General features: G+C 51.8%; 1 protein-coding gene and 1 long non-coding RNA gene across 4 annotated transcripts in view; both read right to left on the bottom strand.

Moving 5' to 3' along the window:
• Positions 1-885: 885 nt before the first annotated feature.
• Positions 886-2,170, bottom strand: LOC121329836. The gene is made up of 2 exons (XR_005951815.1): positions 1,932-2,170; positions 886-1,669 (listed from the first exon to the last, which is right to left on the bottom strand). It is a non-coding gene; the product is annotated as an uncharacterized LOC121329836 (long non-coding RNA).
• A 44-nt stretch (positions 2,171-2,214) lies between these two features.
• Positions 2,215-16,049, bottom strand: part of LOC121329820 (mitogen-activated protein kinase-binding protein 1-like) — a 28,047-nt gene continuing 14,212 nt past the window's right edge. For 2 of the 3 annotated variants that reach the window (XM_041275693.1, XM_041275694.1), the window contains 20 exons: positions 14,934-15,123; positions 14,433-14,570; positions 14,114-14,301; positions 13,763-13,854; positions 13,257-13,382; positions 12,908-12,978; positions 12,115-12,236; positions 11,672-11,747; positions 11,251-11,362; positions 10,429-10,492; positions 10,004-10,126; positions 9,436-9,736; positions 8,539-8,690; positions 8,159-8,304; positions 7,099-7,275; positions 6,342-6,420; positions 5,725-5,975; positions 4,257-5,399; positions 2,804-2,889; positions 2,215-2,518 (listed from right to left, as the gene is read on the bottom strand). In XM_041275693.1, the coding sequence (XP_041131627.1) occupies positions 2,270-2,518; positions 2,804-2,889; positions 4,257-5,399; positions 5,725-5,975; positions 6,342-6,420; positions 7,099-7,275; positions 8,159-8,304; positions 8,539-8,690; positions 9,436-9,736; positions 10,004-10,126; positions 10,429-10,492; positions 11,251-11,362; positions 11,672-11,747; positions 12,115-12,236; positions 12,908-12,978; positions 13,257-13,382; positions 13,763-13,854; positions 14,114-14,301; positions 14,433-14,570; positions 14,934-15,123 (3,886 nt within the window). In that variant the 3' untranslated portion in view covers positions 2,215-2,269. The remainder of the gene's footprint in view (positions 2,519-2,803; positions 2,890-4,256; positions 5,400-5,724; positions 5,976-6,341; positions 6,421-7,098; positions 7,276-8,158; positions 8,305-8,538; positions 8,691-9,435; positions 9,737-10,003; positions 10,127-10,428; positions 10,493-11,250; positions 11,363-11,671; positions 11,748-12,114; positions 12,237-12,907; positions 12,979-13,256; positions 13,383-13,762; positions 13,855-14,113; positions 14,302-14,432; positions 14,571-14,933; positions 15,124-16,049) is intronic. The other variant, XM_041275695.1, reaches the window with a different exon arrangement.

Genomic DNA, 16,049 nt, shown 5'->3' with positions numbered 1-16,049 from the left:
CTGTGTTACACTCCCGTCCTATGGTGCACAGAAAATAAGAAAGCCTGTGGGTGTCAGGCAGGGTGCTATTACCTATAACACACAGGAAGGAAGTGATTTTAATCAACAGCGAAACAGTGAGGGTCTTGCGAGACAGCGGGTGTGTGTTGGAATCTCCCATGCAAGAAGAATCGTGTGTCCCTGGAGTGGGGGAGGTCAGTCTTGTCTGCTGGACCATAATATTCTCTATGGCTTTACCACTTCCAGAAAAGTGAACAGGAAACACAGAGGCAGGAAACAGCAGGAGGCTGCCACTAAACCACAGCAGCGGAAGCAATGGGGAGCCAACACTAATTTCATATTCAAACACCAGGTGGCACTATGCACAATGTTAAGCTTCTAACACCTGAACATGAAGTTGCTTGTGTCCTACAGACCAGACGCTGAATTACATTGTATATATATATCGTGGTCCCTTTATATTTCACTGTTCGATAATTGAGACCAGAGCTTCGACAAGCTGAACATATCTGAACCGTGAATCTCGTATTAAAAATGCGCTCTGCACGTCTCTGGACATTAACTCATACAACGTGTCTACAAAAACAAACACAAACAAACAGTATTAGAAATTCCTGCTGTTAAAAGAATTACAAAAAATACCCAAAACATTCACTGTACTGGTTACTGTACAACAGAGAATCTGTAAAACAGACCAGCAGAAGAGAGGAGAAGAGAGGAGGGGAGAGGAGAAGGGGAGAGGAGGGGAGAAGAGTACAGGAGAGAAGAGGAAAGGAGGGGAGAAGAGAGTAGAGAAGAGGAGAGAAGGAGAGAGAAGAGAGAAGAGGAGGATAGAGGACAGGAAGGGAGAGGAGATAAGCAGGTATTTAAGACATAGGAAAGGACTTGAGATTCAAATCCAGGTTTTATTGCAGACTGGTCTCTCTGTGGAAAATCCAAACATGTCCTCCACAACGCACACAACAACACAGCAGCACAGTCTGTGCCTGTCGAAGTGTCCCAGTGTGTGTGTGTGTGGGGGGGGGGATGATGCAGGACCGTCTCTGAACACACAGCCTGCTCAGTAAGGTGCTGGACTGGATTCAGGTTTTTTTTCATTAGGTCTGGTGCAAACTAACAGTAAAAGAAAACAGTGAATCAGTGTCTCCCTGGACTCCAGACAGCGATCCCAGTCAGTCTCGCTTTGGCCACTGAATCGTTTTCTTCTCTAGCTACTGGGACATTCCAAGTAGTGTTGGATTACCATGTGCCCCTAATCAGAGCAAAACAGAAACATCCTTGAGCTGTTTGATGAAGGGCGCCAGCTTACAAGCAGTGAGTCTGTAAAATAGTTTTCAAAATTGATGCTGTGTTCTGCAATACTTTATAAAAAAAACCTGATCCATTCTTGGTAAATAAATAAGTGGCTTGTAATATCGTCCCTCGATGTGGCGGGGTTACTGCAGTTACATGTCAAGATCTGGAATGTGCATTGCGTTATCTCATCATTCTTTTGTGTTCTGCTGGTGTAGAAAGTAGTTCCTTAACAAGTAGTTCCTTCTTCTTGTGGTGGGGAGGGATACTGCTGCCTCAGTCTGGTGATGAGGTCTCAGGCAGGGATTACAGAGCGTTAGTGCGGGTTCTTCGAGTGGTAGGACAGTTCACTGGGGCCCCAACACTGGCAGTTTGTCTGACAAGACATGACTAGATCAGATTTTAATATAGTTCAGGTCCATCTAGCCATTATGAGTGATTAAAACAACAACAACAATAATAATAATAATAATAATAATAATAATAATAATAATAATAATAATAATAATAATAATAATAATACATTTAAAAATGAATTAATAATGATCATAATAAAATAAGTGCGGAATTGACTTCAGATCAGACCTCCTTAAAACCTCCTTAAAACACTGAATACTCAGTTATGATCAGCAATTGACCTGAACTGTGCTGCTGGGGGTTCCTCTCCTGCCTGATGGCTGCCGACCCAGATTCACTGCTGGCTTGTGGGGATCCCAGGTGATCTCGTCCCATTAATCCTGAGCTGGGCAGCGGCGCCTGTTGAACTGCACACACTGAGCGTCTGTTTAAAGGGTCGTGCTCCCCACGTGTGTGTGTGTGTGTGTCTGTGTCTGCGTGTGCATGTCCATCTGTCTGTGTGTGTCTGTCTGTCTGTCTGTCTGTCTGAGTGTTTGTCTGTCTGTCTGTCTGTCTGAGTGTGAGTGTTTGTCTGTCTGTGTCTGTATCTCTGTCTCTGTGCGTGTCTGTCTGTGCTCAGTCATGGTCTGTGCTCCAGTCTCTTTTCAACGGCTCTCAGCAGCAGCTCAGAGTACTGTTCAAGCAGAGCCAGAGTGCGCTCCTCTCCCCAACCTCCTGAGAGCCTCAGAGCCCGGCCCCCCCTACTCGGCTCAGCCCCCTCCACAGACTCCAGCTCCGAGCGCACAGCGGAGAATGTCTCCCACAGGATCCCAGCCATCTCCCTCTCCTGTAAGCCAGACTGCCCTGCGGCACTGCCACTGCCCCGGACCTGCGAGAGGGAGCCAGAGAGTAAGCAACAACTTTAAACCCATTTCCCTTTTTATCCATCTACTTTTTTTTACTTCCATTTTTACTTTAGTAATGCTTTATTCTTTCTCGTTTTAGACAGACAGACATGGAGACAGAGAAACAGATAGAGAGACAGGCAGACAGACAGACAGACAGACAGACAGGCAGGGAGACGGAGATACAGACATGGAGACAGGCAGAGACACAGACAGGCAGACTGACAGGGAGAAAGACAGACAGGCAGACAGCCAGGCCGGTGCCTCACCGCTCGGTACAGCTCCAGGGCTCGGTGCAGACTGTTCTGCAGCTCCAGGGCAGCCAGATGACAGCTCTGCACACTCACTGTGGGCTCTGAGAGGGAGAGAGGCATTCTCATACTCACAGCTAGCAACTTCCACTGAGGCATGTTATCAACCAAGAGGTCCTGCATGCATTAGAGGTAACTAGCAGACTCACATTTCAGCTCAGGACCTCATCAGTGTTATAACTGTGTCACTGTACACCACTCCTTCTGCTCTGAAATCACTGTCATAGCACTGCTGGAGGCATCAGCTCAAACTGTTTTAGATTAGTAACCTGGGGCTAGTTCCACAAAGCAGTTCCAGGGAGCAGTCTGCCAAATCCAATTCACTTCCACGAAAAAAAAATAGACTTGCAGGACGGATTTCTACTAAACTTTATCATTCTGTCTTAAAATATTGTTTTAAATAGGTAAAAAATAAGCGCTCTTTCTAGCTAGCAGCCTGCTCAGTGCTACTGTAGCGATGCCTTGTGAAGCTGGCCCCTGGTGTTTTCCTCAAATTAGTTTTCAAAACCTAAAAAGGTTCAAATTATTGTTTAATGCTACACGAAATGTAAAGTACATCCTAATTAAAGTCACTGGATTATGCAATATTAGACTTGACTGCATGGCATTAACTGAATGAATAGTCATTGAACAGACATGTGCACACACACAAACAATCACACACACACACATACAGGTTAGTATTGCCATCTACCTGTGTCCCTTTCATTCGTTCCAATTAAATGTAGATTGAGGAATCTAAAATATAACCCAAACGGCAACCGGAAATAGACACACACAGGGAAACCAGAAAACAAGAAAACACGACAGTCAATGAGACAGAATGAGAGTGAGCAAGAGAGTGAGAGTGAGTGAGAAAGCAAGTGAGAATGAGTAAAAAAACGAGTGAGCGAGAGAGAGAGCGAGAGTGAGTGAGCGAGAGAATGAGAGTGAGCGAGAGAACGAGAGCGTGAGAACAAGAGTGAGCGAGTGAACAAGAGTGAGAGTGAGTGAGCGAGAGAACGAGAGCGTGAGAGTGAGTGAGAGAATGAGAGTGAGCGAGAGAACGAGAGTGAGAGAGTGAGTGATCGAGAGTGAAAGTGAGTGAGAGCGAGAGACAGAACAAGAGAGAGTGAGCGAGAGAACGAGTGAGAGTGAGAGAATGAGAGTGAGCGAGAGAACAAGAGCGTGAGAGTGAGTGAGAGAATGAGTGAGCGAGAGTGAGAGTGAGTGAGGGAGTGAGTGAGAGTGAGCGTGAGTGCAGCCTCACCTTGCAGGCAGCAATGGTTCATGGATGAACAGAGTGAGCAGTTAGTGGCAGAGGAGACAGGCCAGAAGCTGGATGTAAAGAAGAGCAGGGGCAGGGCCAGTCGATGAGGCGGCAGGGGACAGAAAGACAGCAGAAGGGAGGAGTGGTGCCGCCAACTCAAACCTGGGTCCGGGGGGGTGAGGGAGGTGCAGGGGAAGGGACTGGGGACCAGGTCCTTGGAGCCAGCCTCCTCAATCCCAGCGCTGACATAAAGGGACTCCTCATCCTTGGAACCACAGCGCGGTTCCTCTGACTTAGCAGGAGCAGTGATAGCAGGGCTGGACGCTTCGGCTGGAGTCTTTTTTTCTGTTTGCCCCCCAGCTGCACACTCCAGACGGGCTGGCTGCTTCTTCTCTGCCCTGCTGGGACTGAGGATCTCCTCCCCTGGGAAGGTCTCATGCTTGGAGCCGGGGGAGAAGGAGGCCAGAGAGGGTCTGTCGGGCAGCGGGGTGGGGATATCGAGGGCCAGGTGTGGACGGCCAGCCCCGGGAGAGGACTGCCTGGAGTGGAGCAGCCCTTGTGGGGAGCGCAGAGAGGCACTGCCCCCGATTAGAGTGGGGACCACAGCCACTCGAGGAGCCTGGACAGAGATTGAGGAGCAGGAGGAGGAGGAGGAGGAGGAGGAGGAGGGGGAGAGGGACAAAGAGGTAGAAGACAGTACGGCCACTCGGGCAAATGTCTGCTTCCCCTGGTCTTGGACAGAGCTTGATTTGGAGGCGGTAGAGGAAGGAGGGGGAGGAAGTGGGGCGGAGGAGGACGGGGAAGGGGGGGTAGCAGAGGAGGGATGGGAGAGGAAGAGAGAGGGAACAGAGGGAGAGGACATAGAGGAGGTAGGAGAGGGGGAGTGAGAAGGGACAGCGGGACAGGAGACAGTGAGAGTGGGGGCAGAGGGAGAGGGGGTAGAAGAGGCAGAGGAGGGAAGGGAAAGAGAGGGGACAGGAGAGGATAAGGTAGAGGAGGGAGGGGAGGGAGAGGTAGAGGAGGCCAGGGCAGGGCCGCTAGGGTCCCCTGCCTCGCTCAGGTTCAGACTGTCCCCCATGGACACAGAACGGGACATCTTTGCCATGGAGCTGGTGGTGGGATTCATGTAGGAACGTGGCTTCCAGGCCCGGGGCTGGCAGAGGCTGTCCTTGCCCAGCACGGAGGTGGGGACGGTTGGCAGGGAGCGCCGGGGGGCCTGGGGACGTGCCTCTCTGTCTCTGTCGCCCGGCTGGGGGGGTGTCTGGAGCTCCTTGGAGGGACTGGCCAAAGTCAGCAGCTGATCAGCTGCCCAAAAAAATAAAATAAAGCAGAGAATCGGATGGGGGATTAATGGAACGCAGGCACCACATTTGAATTCTTTCTTCATTGAATTTTCTTTCACTCTTTACATTTCTTTCTTTCAGCAAATTGTTAATGTTTGTACACCTGTATTGTATATTGCACAGCACTAATCTGTATATTGCACAGCACTAATCTGTATTGTATACTGCACAACACTCTAACCTGTATTGTGTATTCCACAGCACTCTAATCTGTATATTGCACAGCAGTCTAACCTGTGTTGTATATTGCACAGCACTCTATAATGTATTTCAGATCTCATTCTTACCGTCGATCGCCAGGTTGTGCACTGAATGACACTTCCTCATGGTGGCGGCTGCACTCTGCTCTCTGGCCGAGGCACTCTGCCCTCTCGCTGTGTTCCCCCTGCGGCCCTCAGCGGCAGGGTTACGCTTCTTCAGAGCGAAGGGAAGGCGAGGGGGGTCCTGGGCAGGCTGGCCCTCGCGGGCTCCCCGCACCCCCCCTTCATTCTGAGAGTTCACTTCGGGGGTGCTCCGGCTGGGGAAAGGAAACGGACTCCTGTTGGGGGCGGGAGAGAAACAAGTCGGGTCTGAAAGGATCCCAGGGATTCAGCATCAGCAACATGGCTGAGGAGCCCATTCCTTACCCTCACCACTCTCTGTGTGAAGAAGCGTCTCCCAGCCTCTGTCCTAAGCAGTGTAGTCTGAAATCTTAGTCTTCTTAAAGAAGTAGTTTGTAATAGAAGAAGTTTCTTAATGCTCTTTTCATTGAATCAAGAGGACTGCTGACCCACTGTGCCCCCTGGTTCTGGTTTCTGTGATGCGCCTAAAGTACTGGCTAGGGTTAACTTTGCCACCTCCTTGTAACATTTCAAAAGACTTGATCAGGCTCTTCGTTAATCCCTCTATGCCCTGGAGCTCCTACCTGCTGGCGGAGGTCTGGCACAGGAAGCGGGATGAGATGCTGAGATTCTCCGTGCTGCTCGCTGCTCTGCACGCGTCCTCTAGAGGAGAAAACACAAAACATACTGCAAAAGCCCTGTTACCAGCAGGGGGCTCCACACACGCGGGCACGCAGCAACCAAGCAAAAGGGGTCTGGATTCAATCAAAGAATATAGCGGCGCCATATTAAAGCAACTGAAGCATCTCAATCAATAGCACATGTCTGATTGCATGAAGCCGCTGTAGCTTTAAATTAATTGAAATGACCTGATCAGTTAAAATGTGGAAGTGAGGGCAGTCTTGTATCATAAGAGACAGGGTGGACTGTTCAGTTTCCAGTAGTGACAAGCCATGGGTTGACTGGACAGATTGAAATCATGCAAGTGAGAGGGGCTGTGTTATACTGAACAACACTGTTACCATATTAATAGTATCTGGACAGACTGTCAGCACACTGACCACAACAAGACCACGATTCAGGAGAGAAGCACAGGGGGGTTCAAACAAAGATTCCAGTCACATCCACAGGGGCCAGTTGGGGTAACAGGGGAGAGTGGGGGGGGGGGGGAGCGGGACTGGAATGCCCCGTAATGATAATGCACTTTGCCAGGCTGAGTTCCAGAGGTGACTAAGCTGGTTCACTGAAGCTAGTTCTACTGCACTGCTGGTTTTATGGAACCACCCTCTCCTGCCTGTCATGTCATGCCCTCCTCTCTTCTCTCTCTCTACCCCCTCATACCTGCACTGGTCAGTTCGGTGAGTGTCTCAAAGTGCTGTTTGAGGAATGCTTCCTGATCGGGCGTGGTTGGTACCGCCCCCTCTGACACACTCCCTGTAAACTCCTCCTCCTCTTCATCTAGCTCCTCCCCCTCGGAGGAGTGCCCGTCCACACTGAGCGGCTCTGTCACCTCCGAGTCTGAAACACACGCACATGCGTGCACACCGTCACTGCATGGAGCCTGTTTTGTCCCCTCTGCTCTGGTTGGTGGTGACAGTTAAGTCAGTAAGTTTAATTATTTATATCTGAAAAAAATCACTTTTACTTGTTGTGATGTCATAAGCAGCTATGACATCATGGAACTCCTGGTGATGTCATATATTATGCCAATACTGTAGCTCATCTACATCTTCACCTCAAGATATATATATATATACATACACACACACACACACACACACACACACACACACACACAGTAGATATATATGAAAAGCACACATTTACACACTGTGTGTGTAGTTCACATGTAATGTACTTATATACACATACATGTATATATGCAGCTACAAAAGTGCATTGACAGACAGAGACAGAGACAGAAAAAGGAAGAAAAAAGCAACAGTAGAAAAGCCCTTAAAAACCCTTTTGTTTAACAGTGTGCCTGCAGCATAAAGCAATACAACATGATCTTCTGGGCTTATCTGAAGTGTCTCCAATGTTTCAAATAGGCCACTATATGTGTGTGCTGTGGTGGCAGCAGCGTGATTGCGGGGTAGGGTATAGGGTGCAGAATGTAGGATAATGGGTGTACGAGGTAAGGTGCAGGGTGTAGGGTGCAAGATGTAGGGTGTATGATGCAGGGTGCAGGGTATAGTGTAGGGAGCAGGGTGTAGTGTATAGGGTGCAGAGTGTAGGGAGCAGGGTGTAGAGTATTGGCTGTAGGGTGTAGGGAGCAGGGTGTAGAGTACTGGGTGCAGGATGCAGTGTGTAAGGTATAGAGTATAGGGTGCAGGATGTAGGGTGTAGGTTATAGAGTATAGCATGCAGGGTGTAGGGTTTAGGGTGTATCTGGACTCACCCTCTCTGGGCCGTTCAGGGCTGGACAGGCGGCTGCTACAGTAATCCATTGAGCAGGCACTGTCTGGGCTGTGCTTGTCATGGCAGCTGTTACCTGGGTAACCCCGTCTCCGCTTCCCCTGGGGCAGCTCCTTCACCTGGTACTCACTGAGAGTGAGGGGAGGAAGAGGGGGGATAAAGAGAGAGAGAGAGAGAGAGAGAGAGAGAGAGAGAGAGAGAGAGAGAGAGAGAGAGAGAAATATTTAAAAGAGAGGGGATATGAGGCACTTATATAATCCATGTTTTTCTCTGGTTGTGTAAAGACAGGGTTATTGCATTTCAGTCTCATGCAGTTCTAACACTAGAGCAGTGTGTGTGTGTAACCCTGGACTGTGGCTTTACCTCCCGGCCAGGCTGACACTGTCCTGGGCTCTGTCGGGGTACAGCACGGGCTCCTCACTCTCGGGGTGCACTCCCTCCTCTCCGAAGGGGGTCAGCTGGATGGAGTGGGGGCGCGGGTACGGACGAGGGAACCCCAAAAAGCACTCCTCAACCTGCACAGTGGGGGATAGTGAATGGAAATGTTTCAGTGTCTAACAACTATATATTGTCTCAAATGATTTCAATATCATCCCCCTCACCTCTGCTCCAATAGTTTGATGACTGGCTGTGCTGAACCCCAACAAACCTCCCCCCCCCGGCTCCGATGGTGAGCAGGCTGGCTGTGCTCCCCTCCCCTCCCCTCACCTCTGCTCGGATGGCGAGCTGCCTGGCTGTGCTCCCCTCCCCTCTGCTCCGATGGTGAGCAGGCTGGCTGTGCTCCCCTCACCTCACCTCTGCTCCGATGGTGAGCAGGCTGGCTGTGCTCCCCTCCCCTCACCTCTGCTCCGATGGCGAGCTGCCTGGCTGTGCTCCCCTCCCCTCTGCTCCGATGGTGAGCAGGCTGGCTGTGCTCCCCTCCCCTCACCTCTGCTCCGATGGCGAGCTGCCTGGCTGTGCTCCCCTCCCCTCTGCTCCGATGGTGAGCAGGCTGGCTGTGCTCCCCTCACCTCACCTCTGCTCCGATGGTGAGCAAGCTGGCTGTGCTCTCCTCTCTTCCCCTCACCTCTGCTCCGATGGTGAGCAGGGTGGCTGTGCTCCCCGCCCCTCCCCTCACCTCTGCTCTGATGGCGAGCAGGCTGGCTGTGCTCCCCTCTCCTCTGCTCCGATTGTGAGCAGGGTGGCTGTGCTCCCCGCCCCTCCCCTCACCTCTGCTCCGATGGCGAGCAGGCTGGCTGTGCTCCCCTCTCCTCCCCTCACCTCTGCTCCGATGGTGAGCAGGCTGGCTGTGCTCCCTGCCCCTCCCTGCTCCGGCTCCAGGCTCAGTGCTTCGAGCTGCCGCAGGTCCAGCATGGACTTCACGGTGAGCTCCGCACTGTTTCCACGGTGACACCAGCGGCGGCGGGGCCGAGGGGGGGCGGAGTACAGTGGGGGCTCCTGTGCAGCTCGGCCCTCGTCCGGAACCCCCTGCTGCTCCTCCTCCTCCATCCCATCATCCTCCGCTTCCTTGTCGCTGTCGGAGGACATGGTAACGGGCGGGGGGGTGCTGAACGTGTCACGTCTGGAAGTGGAAACAGAGGGGATGCAGCTCGACACGCAGGGAGAGAGTGTGTGTGTGTGTGTGTGTGTGTGTGTGTGTGTGTGCGTGTGCGCGTGTGTGCGACAGTGTGGGATTATTTGTGTTTGTCTGTGTTAGTGTGTGTAAATCCGAAGCTTATGGGTTATGAGTGTGCAAAAGAAGAGTGAGTGTGGCGTGTGAGTGTGCAAGGCGTGCACGTGTCTCACCTCATTGTGGACAGTGAGTGTGCAAGGCGTGCATGTGTCTCACCTCAGAGTGCAGTGTTTTCGCGGGGGTGTTTTCTGGGCTGGCTTGCCTTTCTGTTTCAGATCTGACAGCCTCTGCCTCATCCTGATGGTCAGCTCTGGGTTCAAACGCCAGATGAAGATACAGCTGAGAGAGAGCGAGAGAGAGAGAGAGAGAGAGAGAGAGAGAGAGAGAGAGAGAGACAGTCAGAAGTGTCCCAGCATCCCTGTATTCCTGTATCCAGAGTGCATCTCATGTTAACGCTGGGATGAGCCTGAACCCCCATCAATGCAGGGCTCTGCCAGAATGACGGCAGTAGCAGGAGGGGATCAGGCCCACTCTGTCTTATTAATCCTGCTGCTGTGATTATTGATTGGCCTCTGTCGTTAAGCGATGGAAGCCCAGTGCAGTCAGGTCCATAGCAGGTTTATATCCTCGTGTGAACGTACCTGTCTCCCGAGGCTGAGATCAGGTGCTTGCAGTCATTGGTGAATTTCATCCCCGTCACAATCTCTGCAGGACAAGCAAAGAGCTCATCAATCAACCTGCGTTCAATAGAGTTAACATGGAGCCTGTCTGTGTTCTTCTCCTATCACCCTTCTTCTCCCCTCTCTCCCTTACCTCTGCTCTGGTTGGCTGCAGGCTGACCATGTTGCAGCCCCTCCCCCTCCCCTCTGCTCTGGTTGGCTGTGGGTTGGCTATGCTGTAGCCCCTCCCCCTCCCCTCTGCTCCGATGGGCTGTGGGTTGGCCATGCTGCAGCCCCTCCCCCTCCCCTCTGCTCTGGTTGGCTGTGGGTTGGTCATGCTGCAACCCCTCCCCTCTGCTCTGATGGGCTGTGGGTTGGCCATGCTGCAGCCCCTCCCCCTCCCCTCTGCTCCGATGGGCTGCGGGTTGGTCATGCTGCAGCCCCTCCCCCTCCCCTCTGCTCTGGTTGGCTGTGGGTTGGTCATGCTGCAGCCCCTCCCCTCTGCTCTGATGGGCTGTGGGTCGGTTATGCTGCAGCCCCTCCCCCTCCCCTCTGCTCCGATGGGCTGTGGGTTGGTCATGCTGCAGCCCCTCCCCCTCCCCTCTGCTCCGATGGGCTGTGGGTTGGTCATGTCATTCCCTCCACAGCAGTCATTACCAGTAGATTATTTCCAGGTGCCCTCGCCTTGGTCAGGGGCTCCTAGCTGTCTCTGCAGTGCTTGATCCAGCAGGTAATGTGTGGGACAGGAATGCTTTAATGAACAGTGTTGGTGTGAATGCGGTGCAGTGAGGCTCAGACTCCTACCTGAGTGTCCAAACATGGTGGCCACGCACTCGCCAGAGTAGAAATCGAAGATGCTCAGGTTCTTATCTGAACAGCTGGTGGCGATATAGAGCCCGGAGGGGTCTGTCTGCACCTGTGAGGGAGGGGGAGCACTTACTGTAACAATACTGTGTCATACTAGAAGTTCATTCATAGTGTGCAGAGTGTCTCCTACTGGACCACTTACCATGGAAGATTTACACAGCAATTTCATATTTCCCATGATTTCTACTGTGCATTCCCCATAGTTTACCAGGGTTTGCTGTTTTATAATACGCTTTACCATACAACTCTGTGCTTTCAATGCTAAACAATGCTTTACCATGCTTTTGCCTATGCTTTGTATTGATTTGTACTTATAACTCTGACAGTATCAATAGCAGTCATGCTGAGTGCTGCTTGCCTTGATGAGAGTCCCGTCCTCTCCTTGGGAGCCCTTATACAGCTTCTTCTGCTTCCCGTTGCTGATGCTGAATATCCTGAAACACAGAGAGCGCCCTGTTAGAGACGTCACTCAGCTAAACCAAGAGACACTCTCTCACATACACACAGACACATACAAAGAGCACAGACACTCTCACAGATACACAGACACACACAAAGAGCACAGACACATACACTCTCTCACATATACACAAACACACACAAAGAGCACAGACACTCTCACAGATACACAGACACACACAAAGAGCACAGACACATACACTCGCTCACATATACACAGACACACACAAAGAGCACAGACACTCTCACAGATACACACACACTCAATCACAGACACTCTCTCATATATACACAAACACTCAATCACAGACACGCTCTCTCTCTCTCCCCCTCTCCCCTCACCGGATGCTGCGGTCCTGGCAGCCCACGGCAGCGTACTTGCGGCTGGGGTCCACGTCCATGTCGTACAGGGTGGTCTTGCGCACGATGTGGTGAGTGCGGGTGAAGCGCGTGCCCTCTGCCATCTGAGAGACAGAGAGAGAGAGAGAGAGAGAGACAGAGAGGGAGAGAGAGAGAGAGAGAGAGAGAGAGAGAGAGAGAGAGAGAGAGAGAGAGAGAGAGAGAGAGAGAGAGAGAGAGAGAGAGAGAGAGAGAGAGAGAGAGAGAGAGAGAGAGAGAGAGAGAGAGAGAGAGAGAGAGAGAGAGAGCGCGTCAGGACAAAAAGAGAAGCAGAGGAGACAGAGAATGAGGGGTGACAGCTACCCTTCTAAAGGTTTACTACCACAGCAGAAGCACAGCAAAGTGTAATACAGCCATGGTATGAGAAGAGTCTCTGTTCCTGCTGGGCAGTGTGTTTGTGTGTGTGTGTCTGTGCAGTGTGTGTCTGTGTGTCAGTGTGTGTCTGTGCAGTGTGTGAGTCTCTGTGTGTGGGCAGTGTGTGTGTGTGTGTGTGTGTGTTTGTGTGTGTGTGTGTGTGTGTGTGTGTGTGTGTCTGTGTGTGTGTGTGTGTGTGTCAGTGTGTGTGTCTCAGTGTGTGTGTCAGTGTGTGTATAGTGTACACACAGCAGTTTGTGACATGTGTGTCGACAAACACACACACAGTGGCACGTCACACAGTCTCTGACAGTCATCAGAGCTAGCTGTGCAGTGTGTGTCTGTGTGCAGTGTGTGTGTGTGACTGTCAGTGTCTCTGTACCTGCTGGGCAGTGCGGAAGTAGATGCTCTTGTCGGCTCCACAGCTGATCATCCGCACCTTGTCCTCGTTTGCTGAGGAAAAAAAGGAAAACTGCAGTGAGACGTGTACCTGTACCAGCCCCAGCCCTCCCTCCCTCCCTCCCTCCCTCCCTCCCTCTCTGTCTCTTTCCTCCCCTCTCTCTGATTCCTCTCCTCCCCCTTCATCTGAAGCTCTGCTGTCCTCTCTCATTCCTCAGTTCTGTTAGTCATGGCCACCCTGTCTTTACGCTCTCCCCTCTATCTCAGCTCTGTCTCCTCTCTACTCTCTTACTCTGCTCTCTCTAGCCCTGTCTCCTCTCCTCCTCTCTTACCAGCAAACCTGACCGCAGTGATGGAGGAGGAGTGCTCGTCGAGGGTCTGTAGCAGACGGTAATCCTGCCCAGCATCCAGAACGTGGATCAACCGGTCCCGACTCGCCGTGGCCAACAGAGACAAACCTACAGAGAGAGGGGAGAGGAGAGCCAGAGAGAGTTAGAGAGAGAGGGGACTGGCCTGCAGAGACAGACAAGGGAGAGGAGAGTCAGAGAGAGAAGAGAGTTAGAGACAGGGGGGACTGGCTTGCAGAGAGAGACAAGGGAGAGGAGAGTCAGAGAGAGGAGAGAGTTAGAGAGGGAGGGGACTGGCCTGCAGAGACAGACAAGGGAGAGGAGAGTCAGAGAGAGAAGAGAGTTAGAGACAGGGGGGACTGGCCTGCAGAGAGAGACAAGGGAGAGGAGAGTCAGAGAGAGGAGAGAGTTAGAGAGGGAGGTAGGGAGATATGGAGGAAGGCAGGGATGGAGGGAGTGATAATATGGAGGAAGAGATGGAGCTCACTGACCAGTCTCTGGTTTGGAGTACTCCAGGCAAAGTATCTCAGAGTCGTGGGCCTCAACCTTCAGGATCTCCCCCATGGAGTGCAGCTCGTGGACCCTGCAGGAGAAACACAGCCCCAGGCTCAGTCTGGCCTCCAGCACACAGCCCAGACACAGCAGCGCTGAACAGACACCTGGCACAGCCCTCCACAAGCACCAGCGCTGACCAGCTGAAATGATCACAGATGCACAAACCACATGGGGCAATCTCAGTGTGTGTGTGTGTGTGTGTTTCTCAGTGTGTGTGTCTCTCTGCATGTGTGTCTCAGTGCATGTGTTTGTCTCCGTGGTGTGTATGTGTGTTTCAGTGCAGGTACCTGAGGGTGCCGCTGCGGTCTCCTGATGCCAGGTGCTGCCCATCTGGACTCACACACAGGGTTCTAATGCCGGTCTTGGTGTCGTTGGATTGGGAATCTGAGGGCTTCTCCGCACTACCTGCTGCACTGCTCTCAGAGTCCACCAGGGCGGCAGTGTTATTGTCCATGTACAAAATCTTCTGAAGATCCTGCAGGGGGCACCAGAGACACAGCAGAGTCAGAAGCAGAACCTGCCTAGCAAAGACAGACACACTGAGAAACACACAGACAGATACTCACACACTGAGAAACACACACAGTCTCTCACTGTCACACTCACATTGCTCAGCACGTTGCGGGTCAGTGCGGCGCCCGGCACATCCATGTTCCAGAGCCGCAGCGTGTTGTCGGAGGAGCAGGTGAGGAAAGAGCCGGGAGACAGGCAGGAGAGAGAGCTGTCACATACCTCGGGGTACACCTGAGAGAGAGAGAGAGGGAAGGAGGGGAGGGGGGGGGTCAGAGAGACTCAGAGAGAGAGAGAGTCAGAGAGAGGAGAGAGTGTCAGAGAGAGAGAGAGAAGGGGGGTCAGAGAGACAGAGAGAGAGGGAGAGAGAGAGAGAGAGAGAGAGAGAGAGAGAGAGAGAGAGAGAGAGAGAGAGAGAGAGATAGAGAGAGAGAGAGAGAGAGAGAGAGAGAGAGAGAGAGAGAGAGAGAGAGAGAGAGAGAGGAGACACACTTAACATTCAGGATCCTCTTAAATTTACAGGAAAAAGTAAAAGAACGAAAGAAAGAATCTATTCAAAAGACAGGAAGTACAATGAACACAGCGAGAGCGTCTCACCTCCACGCTCCACACACAGCCCGCGTGGTAGAGTGCTGAGTACACCTTGCCCACTTTGCGTGGCTCCCTCACGTCCCACACGTACAGGCTGTGGTCACTGTACATGCAGGACAGCCAGCGGCTCGCAGGGTCATAGGTCACAGCCACAGCGTCAGGGTACCGCGCCTCCGGGTCAGGGGAGAACAGGTGGCTGCAGGACAGAGAACCAAACACAGTCTAGAACAGCAGGGAACTGTGTACAGTGAAACACAGGGGCTGTTCACAGCACAACCAAGAAACTGCTTTATACTGCAGTGAAACAAGCCAGGAACTGTCACAAATACAGAAAAACAACTCTGTGTGACAACTGAAATCTCACGTGTCTTCATTAGAGCTCTCAGAATCATCCCGTGTCTTCAATAGGCTCTCACAACCATCATGTGTCTATATTAGAGCTCTTAGAATCATCCTGTGTCTTCATTAGAGCTCTCAGAATCATCATGTGTCTTCAACAGAGCTCACAGAATCATGCTGTGTTCATTAGGGCTCTCAGGATCATGTCTAAACTGCATGAGGTACACCAGAGTGTAACCACTAACCTGTCCCCCTGCAACACTACTGCTACTGCTGCTGTGTGAGCACTTCTTTAATAAACACCCATCTCTCAGTGAACGCTTTGTGTAAAACTGTTCCCATTGCAGACGAGCCCAGAGGGCAACACTCATATTTATTTATGAGTTGAAAGCATTCGGAGATGAGACGGAATGCAATACTTATGAAATGCCTGTGGGGATTGAGAGGGCACTGCCCCTCTGCGATCCCTCCTGCATTCAGATACGGGCCCACGCACAGCACGGCTTGCATGAATTGTAAAAGAAAGGAAGAAAGAAAAAGCAGGAAAAGAAAAGAAAAGCTAGAATTGTGCTCTTGCAAGTATTCGTGTATTTGCATCCTGTTCGCATTCCTCTGAGCCCACGGCCGGTCACGTGACCCAGCTGGCCTCTGAACAGGCTCTTTGTGCAGAAGCAGCTCCTCTGCACAGCTGAGTGTTGCAGTGAGGGAAATGAAGTTGCTGCCTGTGGTGCACAATTCAAAGTGTTTCAGACTGTAATAAAACCAGCTCAGTCAAAAGTGCTG

This window comes from Polyodon spathula, chromosome 17 (genome assembly GCF_017654505.1).
Source record: "Polyodon spathula isolate WHYD16114869_AA chromosome 17, ASM1765450v1, whole genome shotgun sequence".
Lineage (NCBI taxonomy): Eukaryota > Metazoa > Chordata > Actinopteri > Acipenseriformes > Polyodontidae > Polyodon > Polyodon spathula.
Note: the sequence above shows the minus strand (reverse complement) of the source record. Positions and strands in the feature narration are given on the sequence as shown.